This window comes from Falco punctatus (genome assembly GCF_963210335.1).
Source record: "Falco punctatus genome assembly, chromosome: 4".
NCBI classification, from domain to species: domain Eukaryota; kingdom Metazoa; phylum Chordata; class Aves; order Falconiformes; family Falconidae; genus Falco; species Falco punctatus.
In genome coordinates this window covers 7,945,037-7,961,353 of record NC_137583.1, presented here as the reverse complement: position 1 = coordinate 7,961,353, position 16,317 = coordinate 7,945,037, and the positions used below count along the sequence as shown (strand labels likewise).

The window sequence follows — 16,317 nt, the reverse complement described above, 5'->3', positions numbered from 1 at the left end:
TGACGCAGCATGACCTCGCTCTGCCCCACAGCCATGTCCAGCTACCTATACATCGTCAAATCCGAAGTGCCTCTTGTCATCCAGACCTTCCTCAACCTGGAGGAGAAGACCACGTGAGTGCCTCCTGCCCACGCTGCCTGTGTGCCTTCCTCGGGCAGGTGCCAGAGCTTCGGCTCCAGCTGTGCAGCCCATGGCAGGGATTTACTGCCATTAAGCCACTACTATTTTTGATAACTGTCAGTGCTGAATAAGCCCCTGGGTGGGATTAAACTGGGCTGAACTTCCAATCCCTGCTCCTCACATCCCCTTGGGATCAGGCTTTCCTCCTTAAGTAGAGCCCAGGGCTGTGGGGTGGGGGATGGGAACTCTGGTTGGGAATGGGTCCCCGCATCCCCACCGGAGCCATGGGGGGTGAGAGCTGGGCAGAGCTGCCACTGGGACCTCCACCAGTCCTGGACTGGGCATCCCAACCAGGCTCAACCCCGACTGCTCTGAGGTGTTTGACCACACGTAGGACCAGGGCTGGGCAGGGGTCCTGCCCTGTGGGCAGCCAGGGGCAGCTCTCTCCACCTGGGGTGTTGGGGACCTGGCCGAGTCCCCTCACAGATGCTGGTACCCTGGGCTGCCCACAGGCAGTTCTCAGCCTTCCCCACAGCAGCTGTAACCCTTGGGGTTGCACTACTATGGGGGTAGGCAGGACCCCAGCTCAATTGCCCCCAGGGACACTGGCCTCAGGGGTCCCCAGGGATGCTAGCACAGCAAAGCTGCCAGCATCCTTGGGGCTGCCAGATCTGGGATCCCCACGGATGGCAGACAGCCCCCCACCAATGGCTTCCTGTGCCTCCTGTGCCCCAGCAGAGCAGGGCAGTGAGCAGGCCCTCTGCTTTCAGGGACTGGTACATGAACGGGAACTACCTGGTGATCCTGGTTTCTGTCACCATTATCCTGCCTCTGGCTCTCATGAAGCAGCTCGGTAAGTCAGGGGGATGTCACCTGCAGCCCTGGGGTCTGACACTCCGGGGTTCCTGTGGGGTCACGGTGTCAGCCTGGGGGTGGTGGGCAAGGAGGGGGCACCCATCCAGCACAAGGGTCCTGCCTGGACCCACCAGCTGCTCTCCTCCCTCCCCAGGCTACCTTGGCTACGCCAGCGGCTTCTCCCTCAGCTGTATGGTCTTCTTCCTCATCTCGGTGAGCACCTGCTGGCACATGCTGGCAGCTTGGGGTGCCAAGCATCCCTTCTGCTGGGGTGCGTGGCTCTGCTGGCGCGTGGCTGGGCTGTGTGCTGTGGTGACAGCAGGGACAGTGGGTGCTCGGGGCTGCAGAGATGCTGTGGTGCTGTCACTGCTGGGTTATTTTTGGCTGAAGAAGCCAAGCGCTGGGGAAAGGGGAAGGGAGAGGATGCTGGGGGGAACTGTGTGTGTGGGCCCTCCACGTGCCACTGCCCTGCTGTGCCCCGCTGCCCACCCTTGCAGGGGCAGGCTGGGGGTCCAGCATCACTGTGGGACCAGCATCGCTGTGGGGCCCTGCTGGCAAAGGGTGACCCATGGAGGGGTCCCTGCAGGGGCACCCTCCTGCCAGGTGCAGTGTTGGCTTGGGCAGCTGGTGCTGGGGGGTGCTGGTGCTGCCCCTCCCCATGTCCATCTTTCCCCCCAGGTCATCTACAAGAAGTTCCAGATCCCCTGCCCACTCCCTGAGCAGGAGGGGAACCTCACGGGCAGCCTCAATGCCACTGCCATCAGCACCAGCGACTACCAGAACGGCTACACTGTCCTCCAGGCCCCTGAGCAGGGCACTTGCAACCCCAGCTTCTTCACCCTGAACTCCCAGGTAGGGACCTTGGATGCACCCCTAGGGCTCCGGATGAGCCCCCACCCCGTGCACCCTATGAAAGTGGGTGGTCCTGGCCCTGACAGCACCTGCCAGCTTGGACCCTGGCACTCAGCCACCCTCCTCTCATGCAGACAGCATACACCATCCCCATCATGGCCTTTGCCTTCGTCTGCCACCCTGAGGTCCTGCCCATCTACACGGAGCTGAAGGAGTGAGTCCTGGGTGGGGGCACCCATGGGGAGGGGTGGGCTTCTGGCACCCACCCAAAGGCAGTGCCGTCTGGGTGTGGGACCTGCGCCAGGGCATCATGGGGAGGTGAGCGATATGGCCCTGGGTGGGTGGCAGGTGGTAGGACCTGGGATGGGTGGTGTCAGTCCCAGGAGGTGGGTGATACAGCCTGGGGTGGGTGGGTGTCTGGCTGGTAGTGGGTGATATCACCCCTGGAAGGTGGGTGTTATGACCCAGGGTGGTGGATGATGGTGGGTGATCTGACCCACCACGCAGCCCAGGAAGGGGAACCGAGCCCCTGTGCACCCCAGGGTGCTCTGGCATCACCCCTCCTTGATGGGTGGGTGCTTGGTGCCAGGGGTTGCCACAGGGTGGGCTGGCCTGTGGGGGCCATGCTGAGCTCACCATCTCCCGCAGTCCCTCCAAGAAGAAAATGCAGTGCATCTCCAACATCTCCATCATGGTCATGTACCTCATGTACTTCTTGGCTGCCCTTTTCGGATACCTCACATTCTATGGTGAGCCCTTGGGGAGGGGGCTGGGCACCCTACCGGCATGCTGGCACCGGGGTGGCAGTGATGGGACTCACCCAGTGGCTCCCCGCCGGTGCCCACAGGCCGGGTGGAGTCAGAGCTGCTGCACACGTACAACAAGGTGGACCCCTTCGATGTGCTCATCCTGTGTGTGCGGGTGGCCGTGCTGACGGCTGTCACCCTCACCGTCCCCATTGTCCTCTTCCCGGTGAGTGGCCCTGCGGGGATGCCAGATGATGCTACCACCCCTGGCTGCCACAGGGCTTTGGGTTGAGGCTTTGAGAGGGGAAACTGAGGCAGTGATGGGCTGAAACCTGGGAACAGGGTAGCAGGGATCAGCGGGGCAGCAGGGATTGGGGAGCAGGACCAGGTGGGTGTCAGGGACAGGGCTGGGGCATGGGTGATGGACACCAGCAGGGCCATGGGGACAGGGCTGGGGCAGGGGAAGGGACAACGGGTACCAGTGGGGCATCAGTGTCAGGGCTGGGACAGAGGAGATGGGGATGAGCAGGACTGCAGGGACAGGGGTTGGGATGGGGCCTGACTCCAAGGATGATGTATGACACCCTGTCCCTGTCCCCAGGTGCGCCGGGCCATCCAGCAGATGCTGTTCCAAGGGAAAGACTTTAGCTGGATCCGCCATGTCACCATCGCTGTGGTCCTGCTGACCTTCATCAACCTCTTGGTCATCTTTGCCCCCTCCATCCTTGGCATCTTTGGCATGATTGGTGCGTGACAGTGCCCCACTCCTGTCCTGCCCTGGGTGCTACGTGTTGCAGGCAGCACATCAGCCTCAACCCCTGCCTGGTGCTCTGCCTGAGCCCCTGTGCCTCAGTTTCCCCTTCTCAGCATGCTGGGACCAGGTGGCATACGGGGTGCCCCCCATCCCCATCCCTGTTGCAGCAGGCTGGTTCCTGCAGCGTGATGTTGCACTGCCGGCCACTGCTTGCTCCTCTCCTGGGCACTTCCCTTGATCCCCCAAGCCAGGCCCCCCCTGCTCAGCACCTGGCTCGGTGCCAAGGCCCTGGCTGCGGGGAGGGGTGTGGGGATGGTGCCAGGACACGGTGTCCCCAGGTTCCTGGAAGGCTTTGCCAGGGCTGGGGCGGGGGGGCAGAGGGGGACAGGACCTGGCCTGGCAGCGGGGCTGGCAGAGCTGAGCTGCGGGACGGGGGCCCCCTGCCCGCTCTGTCCCTGTCTGCTCCAGGTGCCACCTCTGCTCCCTGCCTCATCTTCATCTTCCCCGCCATCTTCTACATCCGCATCATGCCCAAGGACAAGGAGCCGCTGCGCTCCACCCCCAAAATCTTGGTAAGCGTGGCGGGGGCGGGCAGAGATGGGGACAGGGATGGGGGTCCTAGGGCTGGACTGGGGACCTCGTGGACCTGCCCATCCCTGACCCACTTCCTTGTCCCCACAGGCTGCCTGCTTCGCCCTCCTAGGGGTGATCTTCATGATCATGAGTTTGAGCTTCATCATCATCGACTGGGCCACGGGGGGAGGGAAGAGCGGCGGCAGCCACTAGCCAGCACCGGATGCCCATGCCAACCTCCCCCCCACCTACCGGTGCCCCAGGGAGAGCCGGCCCTGGGCTCAGCTCCCACACCATGGCCCCGCCAGGCTTCCCTGGGGACCTTCCGCCGTCGCTGCCATCACCCGTGGTGGTGGTGGTGGTGAGGGGGCATGAGCCATGGCAGGCACGGGGACCCCCAGACCTGTGCTCGGGGTGGGGCAGCAAGCCCAGGGCAGGTGCTGTGCCCCCCACCCCCGCTCCAGCAGGTACGCTTCCTGCTTCGCGCCTCAGTTTCCCCATCTGTAAAATGGGGAGAATAACACTGCCCTACCTCACCAGGAGCTGGCTGTCAGGTGGAGCTCATCTCTGTGCACCCAGAGCCACCAGCAACAGGCACTGCCAAGGGTGCAGGCCACTGCCCACCACAGGGGCTGAGGACTGGGGCAGTATCCTGGGCCCCCCCAGGGGCTGGAGTTCAGTGGGGACTGAAAAACATAATCCATGCCAGGACCCATCTCCAAGCCACCCGCCCTCTCCTCCTGCCATGCCCTGCTCCCCAGAGAGATGCCACCCCAGCATCACGGGGGCACCCCAGTCCCCACTGGCAAGTGTGGTCCTGCTGCCATGGTTGGTGGTACCCAGCCTACTGCTTTTGAGCCTGCTTGGAGAACAGTTGGCTCCTGGTGCCTGTGGATGGGACCCTGGTGACCCCCAGGCCATACTTGGGGACCGGCTGCACCACCGTGTGGAGGTGGCATGCCTGCAGGGGTGTGGTGCCCGGTGGCATCCTGCCCATGCTTTGGTTTGGCTGCCCAGGACCTGGCGCTGCCAAGGGGTGCAGGTCAGGAGTGCGGGGGGGGGGGGGGGGGGGGGGGGGATGCTGGGGGCAGCGCTCATCGGTGTCCAACTCAAGGCTCTGGAGCCACCCCCCTACCAGTGTGCCCAGATGCCAGGGTGATGGGCAGACCCCAGTTCAAGCTGGCCCTGCTTGCCTGGCACCTGAGGCCAGCACCCAGACTCCACAGCCCTCTCCTAACTGCCCATCCATCCATCCTGCTGGGATGCCCCACGCCACGCCAAAACCCAGAGAGTGGCTCTCCCACCCCCCACCTCCCCTCCCAGTGGGGGGGGGCAGCCTGGCAGGGTGGGAGCATGGGGGGAGGGGGTGGGTGCTGCCTTGCAGCGAAGTACATAAAAGACGTATTTTTTTACTGGGGTGGTGGAGGCTGGGATGCTTTTTATAAATACTGTATATAAGAGTAGATCTTTTTTAACGTGTTATGTTGCTCTGGGTAGCTCTGTATAATGTACATATCTATATGGGGCGGGGGTGTGTGTGTGACCCGCTGCCACTGAAGGGAACTGCTGTGGACCTTCACTGTGGCAGCAGCCCCTGGCACCCCTTCCTCAGCCTGGCCACCCCTGCGCTGTGCCAGGGGGGGTGACGCTTTTAAATTATCCGTGGGGTGGATGTCCGTGCTGGCCAGGAGGCCGACCGGCAACATCTCTGGCAGTGAGAATAAAGATGTGAACGTGCCCAGGTCTCGGGCGTCACTGGGTGGGCAAGGAGCTGGCACGCAGGCTGGCACCTGGCACGCAGCGTCCTAGGACAGCACGGACAGAGGGACACACGTGCATGTGAGTGCAGGGGTGTACATGGGGACAGCAAGGACACGCGGACACACAGGGTCCATGCACATGCATGCACAGATGCACATGGGGACAGCGTGGGCGTACGGATGGTCCCACGCACCCACGGGGACAGATGGACACACACACACAGAGACAGACAGGGGACCGCCGGCACACAGGCGCGGGGACACGGGGACACGCACACGCGGGGGGCAGCGCTTTGCGGCCGCCAGGGGGCGCTGCGCTCCCACGCACGGTGCCGCCCGCGGGAAACTGGCCGGGGCACCGGGATCCCGGGAAGCGGGACCTTGGGGAATGGGGCTCCGGGGATCCGGACCTCGGGAAGCGGGACCCCGGCGAATGGGACCTCGGGCAGCCAGACCCTGGGGAGTGGGACTCCCGGTGAGCAGGAACCTCGTGGAAGCAGGACCGCCGGGAGAGCGGGACTGCTGTGGAAGCAGGGCTAGGGGCATCCCATGCCTACTGCCAGGGCAGCAGGTGCCCTCAGTGTCTCCCAGCACCCTCCGGAGGCAGACCCCAAGCCCCCCAGCCCTCTCCCACAGCACGGTGTGGAGTGGAGGTGAGACCCCTCCGGCCCCTCCCCAGGCGTGGGCCCATCTTCCCCCCTGCCCGCGGGCACGGGGCTTCACTCCAGCCGGCCCCAGGCCTGGGCACGGCGCCAGCTCGTTAGCAAAGCCTTATTAGCACTGCATCCCGCTCCCACGGGAACAGCCCTGCCCCCTCCACACCAGGCCCACACATGGACCCCACGCTGGGCTGCGTTTGAGGATGCTGCACCCCTTCCCCCTGACATGGTGGTTTCGAAATAAGGGCATCCCTTGCTGCCCCCCACCTTGCTCGGGGGGTGCCAGCCTGAGGGGTGAGGAGGGGCTGGGGGGCCCAGGGGCTTCCTCGGCACAGGCCAGCCCCACGGGGCGGCTGGCACAGCCGTGCACCCTCCTCGGGCTGCGTGGGGTGTCCAATTCCCTGGGAGCCAGGGAGGGGGGACACACAAGGGCTGGGGGTGTCCCCTGCCCTGGGAGAGAGCTACTGGGTGCCCCACCCTGCCCGGTGCCACCCTGGCCAGTCCCTCCCAGCCCCATCCCTTGTCGCGGGCACCCTGACACCTGCCAAGGTGCTCCCTCCTCTGGCAATGTCGCATGCGGGTCCCCGAGGGCTGAGCCACCACCCTGTGACACCGTGTCGCCACAGAAGGTGGCCTTTGAGGCACAGCATCCCCTCACAGAGCTGACCCCTGGCTGCACCCACCTCTCTGTCCCCACAGGACCCCAGCCCCGAAACGCAGCACCCAGGCTCCACCCAACCCCTCCTGCCCGCCCCGGAGCGCGGCGCGTCCCACTGCCCGCCCGGCCGGGGGCGCACCATGCCCCACCACCCGCCGGGAGGGGATGAGGCCCCGCCCCTCCGCCAGCGGCCGCCCCGCCCCTCCGCCCGCGGCCTCCCCTCCCCTCCGCCCGGCCCCGCCCCTCCGCCCGGCCCCGCCCCTCCGCCCGGCCCCGCCCTCCCGGCGACCCCGTCCTCCCGGCGGCGCGCAGTGGGCGGGGCGGGCCGGGCCGGGCCGGGCAGGGCAGAGCCGCGGGCGCGCGCTGGCAGCCGCCGCCGCCGCCGCCATGGGCTGCACCGTGAGCGCCGAGGACAAGGCGGCCGCCGAGCGCTCCCGCATGATCGACAAGAACCTGCGGGAGGACGGCGAGAAGGCGGCGAGGGAGGTGAAGCTGCTGCTGCTCGGTGAGCCCCCCGGGACCGCCCCCCGGGCACCCCCCATCCCCCCTCTGGGGCTCCCCCGCCCGGCCCTGCCGGAACCGGGCAGCCCCGCCGCCGCCCCCGCCCCGTGCTGCCCGGAGCCACCCTGGGCACCAGCCCGCGGGGTGCCGGCCCCGCCCCGGGGATCCCCGGCAGTAGGATGCTGCTCCCAGCCCAGGCCTCGGCACCACCCACCCCCCTCAGTGGGGTGCTGGCCCCATCCCGGGGATCTTCCCCCCCGGAGTGGGGTGCTGGCCCCATCCCGGGGATCCCCCTCCCCCACCGGAGTGGGGTGCTGGCCCCATCCCGGGGATCCCCCTCCCCCACCGGAGTGGGGTGCTGGCCCCATTCCGGGGATCCCTCTCCCCCACCGGAGTGGGGTGCTGTGCTGGCCTCATCCCGGGGATCCCCGACCACCGGAATGGGATGCTGGCCCTGTCACGGGGATCCGCCCCTCAGAACGGGTTGCTGGTCCCCTAGCAAGCCTTGGGTGCCCCTCAGGAATGGGGTGCCAGCTCCACCCTGTGCTGTGGGGTGGCCCCCAGAAGTGGGGTCACGGCCCCACCCCACCCCACCTTGTGCCTCCCACCCCATTGACACCCAGCCCTGGCACATCCCTTTGGGATGCAGGTGGGAGCATCCCTGGCAAAGGTCTTGCAAGCCTGGGATGGGGCATCCTGCCTGCCTGGGACCCCCAGCTGCCCAGCCATGGTGGGGGGCTCCTCCATGGGCTTCCCTCACCCTGGCCCTGGGCCAGCTGGGGCAGAGGTGATGGGGCTGAGGGGCACCTGCCGCCCTGTAACCCCCTCTGCCTGGGTGCCAGGGCAAGCTCCAGCCCCTCCACACCGCTCTGGCCTTCCCGGGCAGTGGGAGGCCGGGGAGCCGGGGCAGCAGGCTGTACCCCCAGGCTCTGCCCCACGGGTACCCGATTTTCCACTGATAACGGGCCGCTCACACTCTTCAAAGCACCCCGGCGATGCTCCCGTGGGCGTTCACAGACCTGCCCTGTGCCTGTGGGCCAGGCAGCTGCTTAGTTATTCTTATTTATTCATATTTTTTAATAACTCAGAGTTGAGCTTTTTATTCCCTTCCTGAAATTCCCAGGGAGAGCCTTGCTCCAGGTGTGACGCGGGAGTGCGGGCGGCTCCCACGGCGCCGTGGGGCAGCAGAGCTCGGGGCAGGAGGAGAAATCCCTGCCTGCTGCACCGGCAGAAAATGTCTTTGGGCTTGTCGGCAGAGGAAGCTGCCGGCAGCAGGAAGTCACGCCGAAATCCGGCAGCCCTTTATTTGCTCAACCCCTGCCTGCCTTGAGAAATACGTAATTAACGCCTTGAAATGCCCGGTCAACCGAGCGCTTGGGCTTTTTCGGGTTGATTTTTTGTTGTATTTATGCCTTGGTGTGAATACTGCTTAGTGGCAAGACCCATCCTCGGGGGGGCTGGGTGGGGGTCTGTGATGTTGGGGAGGGGTTGGCTGGTTGTGCAACCTCACTGACCTGCTGGTTTCCGGGGAGGGGAGGGCGCCGGCGGAGTGAAACCCCACGGGGTTTGCAGGCTGTTGGGGAAACACGTGGTCCCCCTTCGTCGTGAGCTGCTCCTGCGCGAGGCCTTGCTGTTGGCTTCATTCCTCTCGGACTGCTGCCCGGGGTGACATAACGGTGCCAGGGGGTGCAGCCGGCTGGGGGAGGTTGGCATCTCCTTTCTTCAGGCTCTGGGGACCGGCTGGGGTGGGCAGCATCACCCCAGTGGTGGTGCAGGGGTTGGGGGAGCCTGGCCAGCTGGTGCTGAGCTGCACTGAGGGGCGGCCAGGGGCTCGCTGGGCAGTGAGGACCACGATGTGGGCTGGCCGGCCTCCCTTTCCCATGGTGTGCTCTGTGCCGAAGCAGAAGGAGGAGGAGGAGGAGGAGGATGGCCGCACTCCCTTCTGACGGGACTGGTGTTTACGAGTGGCATTTCTGATCTCGGATGGTTTCTAAAGCCAAAAATAGAGCAAAATGATTCGGTTTTTAATTTTTTTAAAATGTTTATTTTTTCCCCTAACAGCTGTTCAGGTGTAAATAGCACCAGAGCCTTGGGTCACTACTGCCCATTTCCAAGCCAAGCTGTGGCCAGAAAATCCTCCCGAGCTGGCAGGGAGCAGCTGGGGAGGTGGGAATGGTGTTGGCCCCCCAGGGGCTGCTGCTTGTAGCATCCATGAGAACCCACCGAGGTGGGGATGTGGTGCTGGGAGGATGCTCCCATGTCCCTGCTGCCTGCCCTTCCTATGGCTTGTTTTTTCCCCCATGGTTGGAGGAAGCTTTGAGGAGAACTGTGGCCTCACATGAGCCCAGGCAGGCGCTTTTTGGTGAGCACCATGGCTCTTGGGTGCACGTAGCAAGGCAGAGCTCCGCGGTCCTCCCTGGGGGCTGCAGCCCTCCAGCATCCTCCAGAAATAGGGAGGAAAAATTAGGGAGGAATAAAAATGAGGAGAAAAATAGCTTCACCCTTTGTGCCGAATCAGTCTGCGGCACAAAGAGATGCCTCTTCCGAGCACTGCGCTGCTTTTGCTGGTGACTCGTGCCGTCCCACAGCTGCAGCTTGGAGCTGCTGGTGCAGCCGGGCAGGACGTGGCATGAGCAGAGAGCACCAGTATCGGCATGTGGCAGTGGGAGTGTAGCAGCGTGGCGACCACCAGCACCGCAGAGGGCTTGGGGCTGACTGGTGAAGCCACCTTGGCTCGGTGTTGTGCCCTGTGTGTGGCCACGAGCCCACTTCTGCCTTCCCTATGCCACGGGAGGCGAGCTGGAGGGGGATGGACGTGCGCTGTTGGCGTGGTGGGGGCATGCAGGACCCCCCCGATGCCACGTGGCACTGCAGGTGTGGGCACAGCACCACTCTGCCTGCGGCACCTGTCTCTGCCTGGAGGTTTTCCTCTGCCGTTTGCTGGCTCTGGCAAATAGGTTGCGTGCTGGGTAATTTGAAGCTCCAGTCTCTGATGGGGAGAAGACCCAAATGAAGCAATCCCTGCCCCCCAAACGAAGCAATCCTCTCACTCCCTGCCACTGGAAACCAACAATCTCCCAAGGTTTTGGTGCTGGGAGAGGCCAGAAGCCGCTGTTGGCACCTGAAAGCACCTGGTGCATCTGCCCCTTGCAGCAGTGCAGCCAGCAGCTCCTGCTGCCGGCTCTTCGGCATCACCAGGGCTCAAACCTCTGAAGTCACCGACTGTTTCTGCTGGGCAGCAGTGGAAGTTGGGTTCTGCTCAGCCCGCCTCCCTGCCCATGGGAGCCAGGGTGCTCCGGGGGGTGCAGGATCAGAGGCAGGCAAGCAGTCACCTCATTCCCTGGTTCCTTATCTTCCTTTGGAAGATTAGAAAGCAAAAAGCTTTCTTGGCTACTCTGGGAGAGGTTAGAGGCTGTGAAGGTGCCTGGGGCAGGGGAAGGCGCTGGTGGGGTAATTGTGTTGATCCTCAGTGGTTTTCTATGCTGGAGGTGCAAACCCTGGGGCGAGGATGCGCCCCTCGCACCCCGCCCAGGCTGGGTTGCACCAGGGTAAATCGTGCAGGCAGCTGCCTGTACAAGATCCTGCCTGGGCGAGCCGGTAGCCGGGGTGAGGACGACCGGGGCAGGGCTTGGCAGCTTTTTTTTTTTTTTTTTTTTTTTGGGGGGGTGTGTGTGTGCATAAAAATAGAGGAAGGGAGGGACCAGCTGCGACTTTCGGAGGCTTCGTTGCCCCGGCACTGCCCAGGGCTTGCATGTGAGCCACCGGTTTTGCTGCGCTTTGTCCTGTCTTGGGGTTTTGTTTTTGTCTTCCCTCCTGCCCCAGCCCAGGGTGATGGGAAGGGACCGGCTTTTCCCTCCGGTGGGGACACTGGTTGTGTTTCTGGCCGTGGACCAGGAGGTGCCATGGTGTGGGGGGAGCGGGGAAGAGCTTGGTGCTGTTAGATCCAGGAGGACCCCACGTCCAACCCCCTGCAACTGGCAGCCGGGTGTGGGATGGGTTGGGACTGGGATGGGAGGAAAGAGCCTGGCACCTGGGTGCTGGGATTGGCCACCCCGATGTCCCCACTGGTGACGTCCCAGGTGCAGGCAGCAGTCCCCTGCTCTAAGATCAGCGCTTAGGCTTTGCCCGGGAGAGGGGGCAGGCTAGTATGTATATATTTTGACATATATGCATTAGAAATGTATTTAGTATATTTATATGTATAGGCATCGCTTTTTTGTATGTATGTATTGCTTTTTTGTATGGAGCAATATATAAATTTATTTTTATATGTATTAAGAAGAAAAAATATATATGGCTTTACAGAAGAAGGTCTGCCGTGGGCTGAGCCCGCCCAGGGCTGTGGTGCCAGCCGGGCCGGGGCTGTGGTGTGCCCAAGTGCCATTGTTGTAGCCAGGGCTGGCCTGGCTGCTCTCACAGCCGCTGGGTTTCCTGCTCCGGGCCGGAGCGCGGGTTTCCGGGCCAGAGACCGGCTGAATCACCGGAGCTGGGGGAGCTGAGTAATTCTCCATCCCCACTGGCAGAAAACCTAGGTGGGGGGAGCAAGGTGATGGCAGCATCCTGGCTGTGCCAGCGGGTGAGTCCCCACCCCATCAGGGCGAGATGGAGGGTGACAATGGCACCCAGGTGCGGGGACACGGCACTGCCAGGGGCAGCTCTCTGGCTTGGGCTGCGCCGGAGCCACTCCGGGTGTTTGGCGTGGGGAGCATCGTGGTGTCCCCGTGCCTAGAGTGACTGGGGGGATACGGTGGGTGACACTCTTCAGGAAGCCCCTTTTCTAGGGGTGAGCCCCCAAATTGATGCTAGTGACCCCAAAAGTGTCTGCTCGCCGCTGAGCCGTGCGGGGGGCGCTTCCCCAGCCACCCTGGGAGGGGGCGAGGGCACGGAGGCAGTTAGGGCCAGTGGAGGGGGAGAGGGACCACTACAGCCACAGCAGGGGCAGGAACAGAGCAGCAAAGTTTCAGGAGTTCCTGGAAAAAGCCTGGCACAAGGGTAGTTTTGTCCAGTTTGTGAACAGCGGTGGTCATTGTCAGCACTGGGGGTGCGTTTGCTGTGCTCCCCCCGGGAAACCATCCCCAGCCCACCTCCTCCTCCCCTGGGCACTCCAAACATCCTTCCCACTGCCGATTTGTTTCTATTTTCTTTTTTTTCTTTTTTTTGGGGGGGTTCAGGGGGTTGTTGCATCTCCATCAGATGCCTTGGACAGGGGGGTCCGCGCCTCACTGGTGCCCCCCAATTTTTTTGTGGTCCCGCCTAGGGACATGGCATCCCACCAGCTGCCGCTGCATGGGTTCCTCCTGGGAAGCAGCCAGCCCTGTGCCGGAACGGGACAGCCCTTGGGAAAAATGCCCTGTGTCTCTGTGGGGTTTTAAAAAAAATGCGATTATTTTTACAGCAATTTTCCATCTATTTTGGGTAGGAAGGAAAATGTCGAGGGGAATCTTTTTTATTATTATTTTTTGAGTCTTTAGGTTAATGCTGTTTTTTAACACACACCTTTGACAGTCCTGTTTGATGGTGCTCATGAAGGTGCCAAGGGGGGTGGGCTCTGCAGCCGTCCCTCTGTCCAGCCATCCCTCTGTCCTGCAGGGAAGGGGATCCAGTGTGTTTGTCCAGAAGTCAAAACCATCGGTAAAGCCATGCTCAAATAATAGCTGCTGTTTGGTGGGCCGGGAAAACTTGCCGGCACAGCAGCTGGGGATGGAACTCTGGGTGCTGAGGACGGGGATGGCTCCAGACCCACTGGTGGATTGAATTCCAGCTTCTCCCCTGTAATAATGAAAATTTTCCAGCTGTGCATCGCTTCCATCCACGCCTGAATATTTGAATGCATAAACCAGGATGCTGCCGTATAGCAAGATGGAAAATCCCCTCTTGGCAGTGTGGGGTGAGGCGGACCCCCAAATCTGTGACCAGCTCCTTAAATATATGGGATTAAATATATGCTGGACAGAAATACATTGCATATACTGCATTACACATATGCTGGCCAGAAGGCATCTAAAATCATAGGCTGCAAAATATATGTTGGCTAAATAATTTTTTGCTGGTGGATTAACGGGGCGTTTTGGAGCCAGGCAGCTGCTTGCTTATTTTAAATTTTTGAAGATTATTAAAAAAAAAAAAAAAAAGGAGGAAATCAGCCCAAGAGAAAGCTTTCCTCCTATTTTTGACAGGCGCCGCGCTGGGAATGAGCACTGCCTGGTCCTGGCAGGCAGGAAGGGTGGGCAGGGAGCAGGCAGGTCTGGAGGAAGCCCGTCCCTAGGGTCAGCTCATGGTGGGGGGCTTCTCTCCATGTCTCCTGCCGATGCCTGGCTGGGGCAGGGGGTCTGAAGGACACAAAGCCCCCCTGGTGTTGCCTGATTTGGGCAGGAGGGTGGAAGGTGACAGCTGGCACCCTGCCTGGAGATTGTTTTGGGGTTGAATGGACGGCAGCCGGGGTTTTCCGGGAATTGGAAACCCTTCCGCTCTGCTGTGCTCACCTGGGGGGGCCAAGAAGGGTCCCCCCATGCTCGGCTGGGTGGGAGTCGCTGGTGCCAGGACACCTGCCAGCCCTCAGCAGATGCTGGGGGTGGCACGGCGAGGGAAGGCGCGCAGCTTCCCCGGCCGTTACCTGGCCCCTTCGGTGGGCAAAGGCCATTAGGTGAGAGGGATGTGGGAACAGGGGGCCAGTGCTAATTGCTGCTGCCCCAGCTGCTTAAGGGGCACTGGTGGGACAGCTGGTGGGTGTTACTGATTCAGGCCTGAATGTCTGCTCACCGCAAGCACACGGGCTCTGGTGCCAGGTGAGCTCCTGGCGGCGTGTGGGGATGCTGGCTTGAAACAGGGGCGATGGCACAGCCGCCTTCCGCAGGCTGTGGGGAAAACAGGAGCCACGGGGAAAGTTTGCAAGGATAATGGCTGGCCGTGGTGGGTGCCAGCCACTGTCACCCTGCCGGTGACTGTCACCCTGCCGGGAGCAGGCAGGAGGTCCCAGCAGGGTTTTTCGCTCCAGGGCAAGGAGCAAATGTCAGGCAGAGCAGGAGGCTGGGGGATGGCTGTCCAGCACCTCAGCCTGGAGTTGCTTATAAGCAGGGTCCTGCCTTGCCCTGTGCCTCAGTTTCCCTGTCCAGGCACCCACTGGGGAAGGGCACAGTGAATGCAGCCAGCCCTTGGCCGCCTAGCCCAGCCATATGGGGTGACGTTGTCAGAAACCAGAGGTATTTAATGGAAAAAATGAAGGGATATGCTTAGTCCTTCCCCCACCCTGCTCCCAGCTCTGGGCAGGAGTTGCCAGCACTGACCACGAACACCGGCTGGGCTGCGCCGGGTGCCGCGTCAGCATCCCAAGGGCGCCGGCAGAAGCCGGAGAGCCCCTGCCGTGCCCAGCGCTCACCTCTGGGCTGGGCAAAGCTGCTCCCTCAGCACATACAGCATGGAAGCCGTGCAGTGGGGCAGTCATGGCCATAAATATAGGGTCTGCATGGCCCCAATGTCGGGGGGGCCCATGCCCTGAGCCGTGCCCGTGATAGTGCCTGTGGGGGACGTGCCCATCACCTAGGCTGCGTTGATGCCGGTGGCACGGGCAGAAGGCATTTGCTCACTGCCGCCATGTCTCAGCTGGCACGACAGGCTCTGTTTTTCCCAGTTAATTTTAGCATAATCTCCATTTACTTTTTTGGGGGTTTTGGTTGGTGTTTTTTTTTTTTTTGTAAGCTCCTCTGTAATCTCTCTTCCCCCTCTGTGGCCATGCCAGCACAGCCCTGCCAGTGCCTGCTTGGGGCCCCCTGTAAGGGCGGCTCCATGGCTGAGGGCAGCAGTGGGAGGACCCGCCAAGAAGGCTGGGAAAGGATGCAGGTGTAGACTTGGTTTGGGGGGATCCCCTGGGATTTGCACCCAGAGGCGGGGGCCACACTGGTCCCCGGCCAAAGGGGGCTCATCCTGCTGCAGGTCCTGGGGTGAGGTGAGCCAGGCGTTCATCCGTCTCAGTGGCACTCCCTGCCTAGGGGGACAAGGGACATACACCATCCCTTTCAGCTTCCCCTTTGCACTTCCCCTTTCTTGCAGCCGGGGTGACTTTGCTCCTTCCCCGCTCCCAGGCCAGGGAGGCAGGGCTGGGCCAGGAGCGGCGTGTCGCCTGTGCGGGGATGATGTCCCCAAGGGGGAGAGGGTGGCAGAGGGGGAGCCTTAGGTGCCCTGGCTGTCCCCTCTGAACCCCTGGCATCCCACGTTTGGATGCTGAAAAATAAACCCACCCGAAAAGCTGTTGGCTTTCCCTGCTGGCAGCCGCCTCTGCAGCAGGGCTGGGGCAGGGACCCGCAGGCTGGAGTGCGCGCTATGTACGAAGCAACCCGGGGGCGGCTGATCCCGCTGGGAGCCGCTCGAGCCGGCTGGCGGAGGCAGCAGCTTCTTCCCGAGTTCCCTGGGGTGCTCAGCTTCGGGTGCCTGGCCCCCAGCCTGTACCTGGGGGCACGAGCATCTCCCCGTCCTGGCTGCTGCTGGCTCCAGCCACGGACACACGGTGAGGCTGACACTCCCACTGTTCCCTGGCATACCAGGGCCTGGAGCTGGGGTGGGAAGTGATGGGTAGGGCTTAGCCCCCCATCGCAGGGGGTCCCCAAGCTCAGCCGAAGCCGGGACTGCCGGTCACCTTGGCTGCAGCATGCCAGGACTGTGGGGCAAATGTTAGTGTGTTGATGCTGTTTTCCTGGCCCACAGCAGGTGTCATTTCTCCCTTTGGGAGCTATTGCAAGGTCCACCCAGGGCTTCCCTTTTCCTCCCCCTTTCTTGGCCCTGACATTCGCAGTGCCCACCCAAGCATCTGCTCTGGGCAGCACTGGGAGCTCTTCTCCAATGGCTG

The 16,317-nt window shown here is 62.7% G+C and overlaps 2 protein-coding genes across 6 annotated transcripts in view; both read left to right on the top strand.

Moving 5' to 3' along the window:
- Positions 1 to 16,317, top strand: part of PARP3 (poly(ADP-ribose) polymerase family member 3) — a 112,426-nt gene that overhangs the window by 3,544 nt on the left and 92,565 nt on the right. The window lies entirely within an intron of this gene.
- The window catches only part of LOC308062670 (guanine nucleotide-binding protein G(i) subunit alpha-2), a 59,419-nt gene that overhangs the window by 36,871 nt on the left and 6,231 nt on the right, over positions 1 to 16,317 (top strand). For 4 of the 5 annotated variants that reach the window (XM_080384471.1, XM_080384470.1, XM_080384468.1 and 1 more), the window contains 10 exons: positions 32 to 113; positions 891 to 973; positions 1,130 to 1,188; positions 1,654 to 1,827; positions 1,962 to 2,041; positions 2,476 to 2,576; positions 2,675 to 2,799; positions 3,175 to 3,319; positions 3,796 to 3,899; positions 4,009 to 7,482. In XM_080384471.1, coding sequence (XP_080240597.1) covers positions 32 to 113; positions 891 to 973; positions 1,130 to 1,188; positions 1,654 to 1,827; positions 1,962 to 2,041; positions 2,476 to 2,576; positions 2,675 to 2,799; positions 3,175 to 3,319; positions 3,796 to 3,899; positions 4,009 to 4,113 — 1,058 coding nt within the window. In that variant the 3' untranslated portion in view covers positions 4,114 to 7,482. Of the gene's footprint in view, positions 1 to 31; positions 114 to 890; positions 974 to 1,129; positions 1,189 to 1,653; positions 1,828 to 1,961; positions 2,042 to 2,475; positions 2,577 to 2,674; positions 2,800 to 3,174; positions 3,320 to 3,795; positions 3,900 to 4,008; positions 7,483 to 16,317 lie in introns of those variants that run through there. The other variant, XM_080384472.1, reaches the window with a different exon arrangement.